This window comes from Taudactylus pleione, unplaced genomic scaffold, assembly GCF_031769625.1.
Source record: "Taudactylus pleione unplaced genomic scaffold, aTauple2 ptg000705l, whole genome shotgun sequence".
Lineage (NCBI taxonomy): Eukaryota > Metazoa > Chordata > Amphibia > Anura > Myobatrachidae > Taudactylus > Taudactylus pleione.
In genome coordinates, this window is record NW_028285107.1 from 207501 (window position 1) to 221641 (window position 14141).

At 43.3% G+C, this 14141-nt stretch overlaps 1 protein-coding gene across 1 annotated transcript in view; it reads left to right on the forward strand.

The window, feature by feature from the left end:
- Nucleotides 1-14141, forward strand: part of LOC148477619 (galactosylgalactosylxylosylprotein 3-beta-glucuronosyltransferase 1-like) — a 184562-nt gene that overhangs the window by 145706 nt on the left and 24715 nt on the right. Inside the window, exon 4 of the mRNA XM_088456446.1 lies at nt 1-15. This exon is cut by the window's left edge and continues 282 nt beyond it. Within this exon, the coding sequence (XP_088312572.1) occupies nt 1-15 (15 nt within the window). The remainder of the gene's footprint in view (nt 16-14141) is intronic.

Below are 14141 nucleotides of genomic sequence, written 5' to 3' on the forward strand. Positions count from 1 at the left end.
GCCAACTGCACTAAGGTTAGCATGGAACTTATCACTCATGTTCTAATGATATTTTGCACTATCCCATACAAAGGACTAAGCTACAGTACTTTTAGTAACATTACATGAAAAAATTAGTCTTGTTATGTGAATTACATTTGGGATACGAATTCTGTCACAATATATGGTAATACCCGTTGTTACTTATTCATAATACAGTATTTGTGATTAGAGTAATTAAAGTAACACTATACATGACAATCTTTACTCTGAAAACTATTTAGTGAGTTTTCCATACTGCCCGATGCCTCTTTAGACACCAGCATCGGTCACAACATCGAAACCAGTCCTATGAAAGGTGCTCTGAAGTCTGCTCCCTGGGAGAAGTGGGCAGTGATGGGGGCGTCAGCGGGCCATCGCAACCTTAGGCCCCGCCCCCTTATGACAAAATGCCTGGAATCTTGGGTATTTGAATAGGGGGCAGAGCCAAATGACGCGAATGGCATAGATTTGCGTCATTAAGCCCCGCCCACTCTAGCCGATAGGGGAACCACAGTAAGATTCTCCCCATTCTGCCCATCTCTCTAGGTAGTGGACAGGATGTGGGAAAAATGCTTACACTTCCGGAGCTGCGGGGGGCTACCTAAAAAAATCGTGAGCCTCCCACGAGTTTCGGGAGAGCAGACAAGTATGCTCTAAAATGAACAAAGTGATCTGTGTGTGCAACCATTTCAGCGTCACGCCAATCATAACACGATCATAACACGCGACGGACTATCTCCATGCGTCTGTTGAGCCACCTCCCAGTCACTGCCCAGGAACGATCAGCACATTTCCAAGACATTTCTGATACTGTGCTTCTGAATCCCAACAGCACCATAGTGCGTACACTCTTTGTAATGTGCAATGGGTGCGCCGTAGGAGTTTTGAGGGATTATCGAGCAAAAAAAGTTGAGCCCTGTAAACATCGACATCGTGTGCCACTCTGAATAATGCTCTAAATATCATCACTTGTGCATTATAAGGAATAACACTGCGCCCCCTACTGTCAATTACTATGCTGCCATGTGTCTTTTATATGGTTACATACCACCTTGGTCACTTCTAATATCCATGTCATTTTTAAAAAAATGGGTTACCTTATGCAGTAATGCAGATACTAAGTGGTGAGATATATATATGTGTATATATATATATATATATACTGTATAAATACGAGATCTGGCTAAAAAGTTTGGTGAATGGTCTGACATATCTGTATGAAACGCTTGCAATAAGGTCACTCATGCGTGCTGACATGCATGGACATGTCTGGACCTGCCCTCAGTCAGGGTTTGCCCGAGGCCACCACCGCACTGCCATTGCATTCATTTCGAGAGAGTGTACTGAGCAGTGTGTGTCAAACACAAAAGGATATTATAGGCCTCCCAGGGGGCCTATGAAGAGTCTTGTGGACTTTCCATAATATGTAAATTAGTGGAACCCAGGGATGTGCTTGTGTCAAAAAATGTGACGTTGGTTCAACTATGTATTTATTCGATAAACCCAAATTAATCACAGTATCAATCTCCTTTTTATGTGGTCCCTCCCCTGAATCCAGCTTACTCGTTACTCTTGACATCACTAGACTCTATAAAAATATTAGCCATACTGATGGTCTGAGTGCTGAATGGAGTCTTCTCTCCTGTAGTCCACACTATAGAGGTCCCAATGTTGAGAACTTATTGTTATTGATTGAGATAGTGTTACAGAAAAATTACTTTATTTTTGAAAACACATTCTTTTTGCAATTGAGGTGTACCACGATGGGGTCAAATATGGTGCCATCCTACGCAAACCTTTTCATGTTTATGTATGAGAAACAACATATTATGGCGAATATAGATTTTTCCCATTTTATACACTTTTATGTACGCTACATAGACGATCTCTTTATGGTGTGGACAGGAGGGGTTGGCTTCCTTACTCAGTTCATAGATGAGGTTAACACTCTAGATACTACTATTAGATTCACTTTGTCCTACAGTGAAATCACCATTAATTATTTAGATGTTTGTGTGTACAAGAATGGCAATATATTATCTACCAAATTATTTAGAAAATTTACTGATAAAAACACTCTGTTGAAAGCAAAAAGCTTCCACCAATGCCTCTGAAATGAGGACTCCCATTGTCACAATTGTTACAAGTGGTGCGAATCACCTATGAAAGTGTGGAACTACCTGAGGCGTTACAAGAAATGGGCAACAAGTTCATCAATAGAGGATTCCCTGCAGAAGAGATACAAGAGGCAATAACACACTGCCTCAATTTGACACAGACACAGGCCCTTGCTAGTAAAGATCAACAAATGCACCGTATGGTATTTACAGTACATCTACCTATTCAATTGCGTCCGAGCATATCCGTAAAGCTGTTAATAAACACTGGCATATCCTTCTGTCTGACGAAAATATTGGACATTTTTGTCAACAACCTCCAATTTTCTTTTATAAACGGAGCAGTAATATTAAGGGCATGGTTGCAAAGTCAGACCTTGGTCCTAATCTCAAGAAAAAGAGTACATGGCTGCGTCCTAGAAATGGAGTTTTCAGATGTCAGGGCTGCATCAGCTGTCAATTTCTCAATATTGGTGCATTCTTTGTCAATCATGCTACTAACATCAAGTATGACATTAGATTTCGTCTTGACTGTGACAGCCGATACTTGATATATATCTCATCATATGCCCTTGTCAACTCCTCTATGTGGGGAAGGAGAGAATTACCCTCCACTGCTCCTCTATTAAAAAAGCTATGTCAACAGTGGACTCCAATACGCCTCCAGTAACCAGACATTTTCCACTTCTTAAACATACTATGAGGGAATTACGTTTCTTCCCATTGATCATGTTTCCCCTCTGAGAAGAGGTGGAGATCGTGATAAACTATTATTGCAACGCGAATGTATGTGGATTGATCGTCTGAATACAATCGTACCTAATGGCCTCAATGAGGGATTGTCATTAAGTTGCTTTCTGTAGACACAGTCTTTTTTAGTGGTTTATTTGCCATCTAATATTGGGCTATATCTATCTCGTTATGATATGCCATTTATTTTCTCCTTAATGTGTAATATTATTCCTTGTGTATGTTGTATATATGTATATATTGTTAGAATTATCTGCATATATCAGCCTCTTACTAACATTCAGTATGGGTTACTACATTACGTATTCAATATTAGTTATGAGCATCAGTAGGCATTCCTGGTTACTATAACAGCGGGTGACTAGTTCCGGTCCCGGAGCGTCACTTCTGCTGTTTGTTTGTTGCTTGGCATGTTCATGTGGTTACTATGGTTACCAGTGATTAGTTCTTGATTCGGCTACTTTATATGTTGTTGCACTTTATTGCCACAAGTCTCTCCTTGCCCTGTGTGATGAGTTCCCGCATCCTGCCCATGATCCCTTGAGGATCCGCAGATGGCGTATAAGGGTTGTTTTCCCTTCTTGGAGACGCATTATTTAAATGGTTCAAATGACCAAACTGTGTCATACCATAGTAACATTAAACGGTATATTCTCATGCATGGCTAAACAGATTCAAAATAGTTTGTGATAGCGTCTGATTTGCTATCAAAGGGTGGAACTGTCAAAGCCGGATAATCAGCTGAGACAGAATCTGTTTACAATCGGTACCTGCGCGACGCCATCTCACGAATGGTGACAAGACTCCATCTTAGAAATAGATCACGCAACGCCATTTGGTCAAAACCACAGAGTAACAATCTTCCCCAGACACATACCGACAGTGTTTAACATACATAAAAAATTACTTATTAGCATTAGAACACTTTTTAGTAATCCTTCCAGAAATCATGCCCTGATGTACACAAAGCCCATTTTGGGGACAACCTTGATACCATAACAAACACAGTATACTAGGAAAACAACTAACAATACACCAGAATACTGTGAGTGTTTTACATATAAATTGGGAATCCCTGTATATAGACAAGTATGGCTGTGGCAATTGAAATATAACCCAGACATTGATATGCACAATTGAATTTGTCTGAGTTAACAATGGTCAGATGTTTTGCTTACCAGACACAGTGGCAACGACAATCAGCTGGGGGTTCCCACCCTGCTTGAAAGTGAACCTAGCTGTTTGTAACACCTTGCATTATAGATTTAAAAATATGTTAGTAAGGGATAGAATATATATATATATATATATATATATATTAAATCCATCATAAATAGAATCTCATGCATAAACACCGCACATTACGCACAGTTGCGCTGCTAACATGACGCACATTAGCGAATACACAATATCCTGCATGCGAACGCTGTTTATTAGCTGCATGCGTGCACATCTGCCCCAAATCAGATAAACCTAACTAGCGTCTTTTCCCAAACCCCTAATACTTACATAATGCACACTCACATAAAAGGTTCCATAGCTTTAAAGTATAAGATCCAACTTTTATACATTTATTACAAATGCTGTGAAATAAAGACTATTTTGGTATCTAAGGTTTAATACGTGATAAGTAAGCCATGTTTGGTATTGTACTGATCTGCATTTCTTCAACAGCTTCCCGGTATCATCGGTGTGAAGATCGCAACATGCATTCTCAACTTATGGACCGTAGAGATATAAAGCACCAAAATGTATTTTGTGAAACCAACAGCCTAGATTTGCATGCAGGGGAAATAGAGGAGGCAACAAGCTGTTAGAGGCTGTTCTGTGTCCATTTGAACCAACCTGTTAAATGCCCTGTAACAGATGCACCCGCACTGGGAACCAATGGGATTAGCAACAAACCCCTCTTTTGTGTTGTTTGTTTCTGTGAGGGTATAAAGGTGTGTGTTGTGACCATAGTCTGGAGTCTTCTTGCTGATTGACGGAGGTTTCTTGCTGATGCCGGTATCTGGTCCAGAGTGCGTGCGTAATGTATAACTGTATCTTGAGTCTGTATAATTCTTTGCACTAAATTGTACTTAGATCACAGCGTGTAACTGACTGTACTTTACTTGAATAATACTTTGTGCTTTGGAAACACATGTTCAAGGTCTAAAGTCTTTATTTTACTGTATGACTACGTACGCAAATAGCGTCAATTTTAGAGGTTTATAGGCAGGGTTTAGAAGGTATAGGTATATGCATATAGAGGTTGAAATCCAGTATCCTTAGATGGGGGCTCATAGTGTGAGGTCACTTACCTGTTCACACGATAAAATACGGCTATCGATATCTCACCAAAGGGTGGATAGTGGCCACACGCAGTTTTCCCTGCAGCCACTCTATGCTGAGAGATCGCTATCCGTTATCGTGTGAGTCAAGGTACGCTGACTAGAATCCAGGGACAAGAAAGGAAAAAGTTTGTTTTCCTTTGTTGATAATATTTTACACTAAAAAGGTACCGTAGTATTGTGCACGCGGCTAAGTCGCATTTTTGCGCTCGTAATAGAGATGCACTTTTGCGTACGCAGCTAAGGGTAAGAGTCATACGGTTGTGTGGTAGTCGCATTATTGTGTATGTGACTAGTCGCACAAAGAGTATACCTACTTCCGGTAGTGCTGCCACGTGTTTAAACAAAGCCGATAAGGTCACTTTGTCAATTGTTGCCAATAACTGGGTTAACGTGTATTTTTCTGCGCAGGAAAAAAGTGTGTAACTGTGAATACTTGTTTAGGGTGTAACATGGGACCTAAATGTTAAGGATAACGTAGGACCCTTAAGTGCTAGGCGCTGGAGTTGGCCTAGTGACTCGGTAGCAGCTTACCGTTTACTTTACACAAAGCAGGTGTATGGGTTGTTATTTTTGTTAGGGTTCGGCTCCCAGCGTGATTATAGTGTTCAGTAATCAATGTGTGTGATCTGTTAGGCTTATTTGAACATTATAATTGAACCACATAATTTTGGTTAGATTATGATTGTGAGCTGGTGAGAGGGTGGAAGTATCTTGATTGTCTTTCACCAGTTTAAATTTTTGTTGAAAAACGTAGGAGTTGTCCCAAGATGGGAGCCACGCAAACAATAGAAATGTTAGACAATGATGTGCTGCTAATGGAAGCGCCGCTTGGTTCGGCCTGTCGTATTAGGCATACTAAATACGGTACTTATGCAATAAGGTATTGTGACGTATGGTTTAAAATAACGACGAAGAGTGTTAGACCGTTTCCCAGAATTGGTAGTTTTGATAAAGATGTATTAGATAATGTCCGGGTCCGGGATCACATCAGTCTGATGCGCTCTCGAGAGAAAAAAGTAAAATATTATGAATGTCTAAAGTTGTGGCAGCATGAAGGGGATGCATGGCTTAAAAATGTGCGCAAGCTAGCGTTGCGAACGCATTGCCAGAAAATACACCCGCGGCACTAAATTGCAATGCGTGCGAGCCGCAAAATGGCGCGCATGTGCGACAAGGTAGCATTGGGGAAGGTATTGCCAGTAGTTCACGTGCACCACCTCCACCTTATGTGGATGGGGGTCCAGGTACAGTTATTGAAAAAACTCATAAAAACATAACAAGCAATTTGTACCCTCTCTTAAGTAACCATAAAGAAAATGTTTACGATGTGGATGATGAGCCTATTGTCATGTCTGCCATTTCCCATGCTGTACACATGTTTGATGCGGCACCACGACAAGCCCAAGTGGTGCCACCATCTCCATCAGTAACAGCACGGGAAGTGTTATCATCCTCTGCACCCGTAGAGGAAGTTGTTAATACTATACATTGCAGCAACAGACTAAACCCCCAGCCAGGTAATAGGGTCAAAGGTAGCAGTGCGGCAGGTCTGCATCCCATCCGGACAATAACTGTTCCGAATGGGAATGCGGATGCGAACAGAGTTGTACCTACAAGGGATGTGGTAATGCATTGTCCTTGGACAAGAGAGGAACTAAATTCCATCATGAATGATTTCCCTGATCCAAAAAAGGAATTAGCCAAATGTCAAAGATTTTTGAGGAATTTGGGTAGTTCTCATGAGCCAACTAACAAAGATTGGCGTGTGGTGTTAAGGGCCTGTCTACCACGCAATATCGACGTGACAAAATTTATCACGGATTGTGTATTGGATGGTGACGTTCCCTTAACAGATGAAGAGAACCAAGGTAACATTTCCCGTATTATAACTCAATTGGGTGTATATTTTCCAGTAGTAGTTAACTGGAACAAAATTTTCACTATAAAACAAAAAGAGAGTGAATCTGCAGAAGAATATTGCGACCGGGCTCTGCAGGCTATCACCCAGTACACTGGGTTAGAAGATATTAAAGATAGCACTCACCACAGGGGAATGATTGTCACTATACTCATGGATGGCCTTAAAGAGAACGTAAAAACCCGGGTTCAGACCTCACAGCCTGGCTGGAGGGGAGTCACAATAGATACACTCATAGAATCTGCCATAGAAAATGACAAAAACATCTCAAAGAAGAGAGAGACCCAGAGCGAGAAACTAATGGCTGTCAGTATTCAAGCTCTGGAAGGAATGACTGTAACATCACAGCCAGCAGACACACCTGCACCCACACCCACACCTGCACCTGAACAGTTATACGCCCTCACTAATCCTACACCACAGGAAACACAGCCTTATCCCACTTATGCTACACAACCACAAGTCCCAAACTACCCACAAGCTCAAAACCTCCCACAATATCCTTTTCCTCAATATCCTTACCCATACCCACCACCTTTCTCTCCTGCTCAACCCACACAACAATCCTTTCCACGAAAGTGTTTTAATTGCAACCAGCCACGACACATAAGTAAGAGCTGCACGGCACAGAGGGTAGGACCCCCAAACCAGGGAGTGCCTGGATATCCCCATAAGGGATATGCACAGAGACCAGCAAATGTCCATCAGGCACCAGCTCCAATTGTGGCCGTTAATGCTTTATTGGAGAGTGGGAGCCAACGCTAGGAGTCGGGTCATACTTGTGGTCTGCAGATAGACAGGTTGATGGGAAGTACTAGGGAAAAACTGGTAATGGCAATTGATATAACTGATACCCAATCTTTGTTCTGCTTTCTTCCCTGTGCCCTAACACCCTGACTGTCAGTATTTTTCTTTTCCCACCTAGGGGGAGGTGTACACTACACATGGACACGAGTGTCCCATGGGTTCATAGACAACCCCAGTATCTTCTCCCAGGCCTTATATGACTGTTTATAATCTTTTCAACCTGCCAATGGATCTGTTCTAATGTAAAATGTGGACGATTTATTGTTGTATTTAGGTCATGTTTAAATGATATTAAACTGTTGTGCTTTATCTCTCACACACAGGACACAAGGTCGCTAAGGACAAATGGCAGCCATGCCAGGCTAAGGTCAAATACTCGGAATACTGTCCAACTCAGGGGCCCAGGCAATATTTAGAGCAGTAGATATTGATAACAGAATTTAAATTGCAGGAATTTGTGTACAAAATTAAATACAGTATCCCTAGAATTATTGAATATAGGAGGGATACTCATTTCACAAGTAATGTCTTTTATAACATGTGTAAGGTGATGGGTATCAAGATCATCCCAGACCATCTGTCTACCTGTCCCCCTTTGATATACTGTTTAACAGGCAGCCTCATGTGAAAATATGATAATGAAGTTACTGTGCAGTGTCTCACGAAGATGAGTAAGAACAACAGGAATTGAAAGTGTTATTAACTAACATGACTGAAGCAAACCCTCATGATGTTAAACCTGGAGAATCCGTTATGATCCAATAATTTCTTATGTTCAGGTTGTCTGATTGATCGGTGGAAAGGTCCGTATCTGATGTTGTTGACAAAGTACCACATCCTCAAAGGGTGGCTGGGGAAGATACGTGTGTCCATTCTACTCACTATAGGGAGGTTAACCAACTGGTGGAGATACAAGGCAGAGACGAGGCCGATAACGTGGACCTGTCGATCGCGAGCTTGTGCCAGGAGGATTAAAAAGGTGACAGTGAGAAACCTGCGCTAAAAGAAAACTGTAGATCAGTGTCGCAGCAAAGGATTGTTCTGCTGTGTTCATTTTTGTATTCTCCTTCAGAGTTTCCATCATCTTGGTTTGTCTGGGGATTTCCGGTTCCTGTGACGGAGGATAGATAGAGGAGATGGGAGCTGATGCTGCTGTTAATGGAGTGGAACCGAGAGGAGGAGTGTTATACCAAATCAGGGGAGTGTCTGACCAATTATAGTACAGTAAATTGTTGTGAGATATGGATACCAATAATAAGGAAGAACTGTATTACAATCCTGAGTTATAATGTAATGTATGACAATGTAATCTGAATTTGAATAGTTGTGCATAAATATATCGTTTGGGTTATTTTAAGTCATCGCAGTCCCAATCTCCTTTCCAAACTTCCTTTATAGGCTAGATGAGTTCCCACATCCTGCCAATGATCCCTTGAGGATCCGCAGATGGCGTATAAGGGTTGTTTTACCCTTCTTGGAGACGCATTATTTAAATGGTTCAAATTACCAAACTGTGTCATACCATAGTAACATTAAACGGTATATTCTCATGCATGGCTAAACAGATTCAAAATAGTTTGTGATAGCGTCTGATTGGCTATCAAAGGGTGGAACTGTCAAAGCCGGATAATCAGCTGAGACAGAATCTGTTTACAATCGGAATCTGTGCAACGCCATCTCACGAATGGCGACAAGACTCCATCTTAGAAATAGATCACACAACGCCATTTTGTCAAAACCACAGAGTAACAATCTTCCCCAGACACATACCGACAGTGTTTAACATACATAAAAAATGACTTATTAGCATTAGAACACTTTTTAGTAATCCTTCCAGAAATCATGCCCTGGTGTACACAAAGCCCATTATGGGGACAACCTTGATACCATAACAAACACAGTATACTAGGAAAACAACTAACAATACACCAGAATACTGTGAGTGTTTTACATATAAATTGGGAATCCCTGTATATAGACAAGTATGGCTGTGGCAATTGAAATATAACCCAGACATTGATATGCACAATTGAATTTGTCTGAGTTAACAATGGTCAGATGTTTTGCTTACCAGACACAGTGGCAACGACAATCAGCTGGGGGTTCCCACCCTGCTTGAAAGTGAACCTAGCTGTTTGTAACACCTTGCATTATAGATGTAAAAATATGTTAGTAAGGGATAGAATATATATATATATATATATTAGGGGTGAGCGGGTTCGGATTTCTAAAATCCGAACCCCCCCGAGCCCCCCCGATCCGAGTCCGATCCGAGTCAGGCTCGACTTTTCCCGCCTGACTCGGATCTGAAATCGAGGCAAAACGTCATCATCCCACCTTCCGAGTCTCGCGGGTTTTGGATCCTATATAAGGTACCCGCGTCGGCGCCATTTTCTCACTCGGCTGTGGACAGTGAAGAGGGAGGGTGGGAGTTAGGGCTGTGTAGTGTAGTGTAGTGTAGTGCTGCTGTTGTCCACTACTTCAAAGTCCATAGGGGCTGGCTGTGTTGTGCTGTGCTGCTGTTGTTAATAGGGGCTGTGTCCACTACTTCAAAGTCCATAGGGGCTGGCTGGACTGTGTTGTGCAGTCAGTTCTCCATAGGGGCTGTGTCCACTCCAAAGTCCTGTGCAGTGTCCCAGTCCTAAAGGAGAGCTGTAGTGTTGTCCAGGGGGTGCTCTGTCCATCAGGGGCGCTCCCCCCAAGTGCTAAAAAAATAATATATTTTCTGTGTTTGTGAATTGTGTGCGCAGTAGCCGCACATGCATCAACAAAGTAGTGCCAAGCGTGCGCCTGTGTCATAAGTAAAGGGCCGGCTGGCTTGACCGTTAAAGGGTGCTGTAACCCCCGAAAGTACACTCCAGTCCAAACCAAAAAAAAATTATTTTCTGTGTTTGTGAATTGTGTGCGCAGTAGCCGCACGTGCATCAACAAAGTAGTGCCAAGCGTGCGCCTGTGTCATAAGTAAAGGGCCGGCTGGCTTGACCGTTAAGGGTGCTGTAACCCCCGAAAGTACACTCCAGTCCAAACCAAAAAAAAATTATTTTCTGTGTTTGTGAATTGTGTGCGCAGTAGCCGCACGTGCATCAACAAAGTAGTGCCAAGCGTGCGCCTGTGTCATAAGTAAAGGGCCGGCTGGCTTGACCGTTAAGGGTGCTGTAACCCCCGAAAGTACACTCCAGTCCAAACCAAAAAAAAAATTATTTTCTGTGTTTGTGAATTGTGTGCGCAGTAGCCGCACGTGCATCAACAAAGTAGTGCCAAGCGTGCGCCTGTGTCATAAGTAAAGGGCCGGCTGGCTTGACCGTTAAGGGTGCTGTAACCCCCGAAAGTACACTCCAGTCCAAACCAAAAAAAAATTTATTTTCTGTGTTTGTGAATTGTGTGCGCAGTAGCCGCACGTGCATCAACAAAGTAGTGCCAAGCGTGCGCCTGTGTCATAAGTAAAGGGCCGGCTGGCTTGACCGTTAAGGGTGCTGTAACCCCCGAAAGTACACTCCAGTCCAAACCAAAAAAAAAATTATTTTCTGTGTTTGTGAATTGTGTGCGCAGTAGCCGCACGTGCATCAACAAAGTAGTGCCAAGCGTGCACCTGTGTCATAAGTAAAGGGCCGGCTGGCTTGACCGTTAAGGGTGCTGTAACCCCCGAAAGTACACTCCAGTCCAAACCAAAAAAAAAATTATTTTCTGTGTTTGTGAATTGTGTGCGCAGTAGCCGCACGTGCATCAACAAAGTAGAGCCAAGCGTGCGCCTGTGTCATAAGTAAAGGGCCGGATGGCTTGACCGTTAAAGGGTGCTGTAACCCCCGAAAGTACACTCCAGTCCAAACCAAAAAAAAATTATTTTCTGTGTTTGTGAATTGTGTGCGCAGTAGCCGCACGTGCATCAACAAAGTAGTGCCAAGCGTGCGCCTGTGTCATAAGTAAAGGGCCGGCTGGCTTGACCGTTAAGGGTGCTGTAACCCCCGAAAGTACACTCCAGTCCAAACCAAAAAAAAATTATTTTCTGTGTTTGTGAATTGTGTGCGCAGTAGCCGCACGTGCATCAACAAAGTAGTGCCAAGAGTGCGCCTGTGTCATAAGTAAAGGGCCGGCTGGCTTGACCGTTAAAGGGTGCTGTAACCCACAAAGTACACTCCAGTCCAAACCAAAAAAAAAATTATTTTCTGTGTTTGTGAATTGTGTGCGCAGTAGCCGCACGTGCATCAACAAAGTAGTGCCAAGCGTGCACCTGTGTCATAAGTAAAGGGCCGGCTGGCTTGACCGTTAAAGGGTGCTGTAACCCCCAAAGTACACTCCAGTCCAAACCAAAAAAAATATTATTTTCTGTGTTTGTGAATTGTGTGCGCAGTAGCCGCACGTGCATCAACAAAGTAGTGCCAAGCGTGCGCCTGTGTCATAAGTAAAGGGCCGGCTGGCTTGACCGTTAAAGGGTGCTGTAACCCCCAAAGTACACTCCAGTCCAAACCAAAAAAAATATTATTTTCTGTGTTTGTGAATTGTGTGCGCAGTAGCCGCACGTGCATCAACAAAGTAGTGCCAAGCGTGCGCCTGTGTCATAAGTAAAGGGCCGGCTGGCTTGACCGTTAAGGGTGCTGTAACCCCCGAAAGTACACTCCAGTCCAAACCAAAAAAAAAATTATTTTCTGTGTTTGTGAATTGTGTGCGCAGTAGCCGCACGTGCATCAACAAAGTAGAGCCAAGCGTGCGCCTGTGTCATAAGTAAAGGGCCGGATGGCTTGACCGTTAAAGGGTGCTGTAACCCCCGAAAGTACACTCCAGTCCAAACCAAAAAAAAATTATTTTCTGTGTTTGTGAATTGTGTGCGCAGTAGCCGCACGTGCATCAACAAAGTAGTGCCAAGCGTGCGCCTGTGTCATAAGTAAAGGGCCGGCTGGCTTGACCGATAAGGGTGCTGTAACCCCCGAAAGTACACTCCAGTCCAAACCAAAAAAAAATTATTTTCTGTGTTTGTGAATTGTGTGCGCAGTAGCCGCACGTGCATCAACAAAGTAGTGCCAAGAGTGCGCCTGTGTCATAAGTAAAGGGCCGGCTGGCTTGACCGTTAAAGGGTGCTGTAACCCACAAAGTACACTCCAGTCCAAACCAAAAAAAAAATTATTTTCTGTGTTTGTGAATTGTGTGCGCAGTAGCCGCACGTGCATCAACAAAGTAGTGCCAAGCGTGCGCCTGTGTCATAAGTAAAGGGCCGGCTGGCTTGACCGTTAAAGGGTGCTGTAACCCCCAAAGTACACTCCAGTCCAAACCAAAAAAAATATTATTTTCTGTGTTTGTGAATTGTGTGCGCAGTAGCCGCACGTGCATCAACAAAGTAGTGCCAAGCGTGCGCCTGTGTCATAAGTAAAGGGCCGGCTGGCTTGACCTTTAAAGGGTGCTGTAACCCCCAAAGTACACTCCAGTCCAAACCAAAAAAAATATTATTTTCTGTGTTTGTGAATTGTGTGCGCAGTAGCCGCACGTGCATCAACAAAGTAGTGCCAAGCGTGCGCCTGTGTCATAAGTAAAGGGCCGGCTGGCTTGACCGTTAAAGGGTGCTGTAACCCCCAAAGTACACTCCAGTCCAAACCAAAAAAAAAATTATTTTCTGTGTTTGTGAATTGTGTGCGCAGTAGCCGCACGTGCATCAACAAAGTAGTGCCAAGCGTGCGCCTGTGTCATAAGTAAAGGGCCGGCTGGCTTGACCGTTAAAGGGTGCTGTAACCCCCGAAAGTACACTCCAGTCCAAACCAAAAAAAAATTATTTTCTGTGTTTGTGAATTGTGTGCGCAGTAGCCGCACGTGCATCAACAAAGTAGTGCCAAGCGTGCGCCTGTGTCATAAGTAAAGGGCCGGCTGGCTTGACCGTTAAAGGGTGCTGTAACCCCCGAAAGTACACTCCAGTCCAAACCAAAAAAAAATTATTTTCTGTGTTTGTGAATTGTGTGCGCAGTAGCCGCACGTACATCAACAAAGTAGTGCCAAGCGTGCGCCTGTGTCATAAGTAAAGGGCCGGCTGGCTTGACCGTTAAGGGTGCTGTAACCCCCGAAAGTACACTCCAGTCCAAACCAAAAAAAAATTTATTTTCTGTGTTTGTGAATTGTGTGCGCAGTAGCCGCACGTGCATCAACAAAGTAGTGCCAAGCGTGCGCCTGTGTCATAAGTAAAGGGCCGGCTGGCTTGACCGTTAAGGGTGC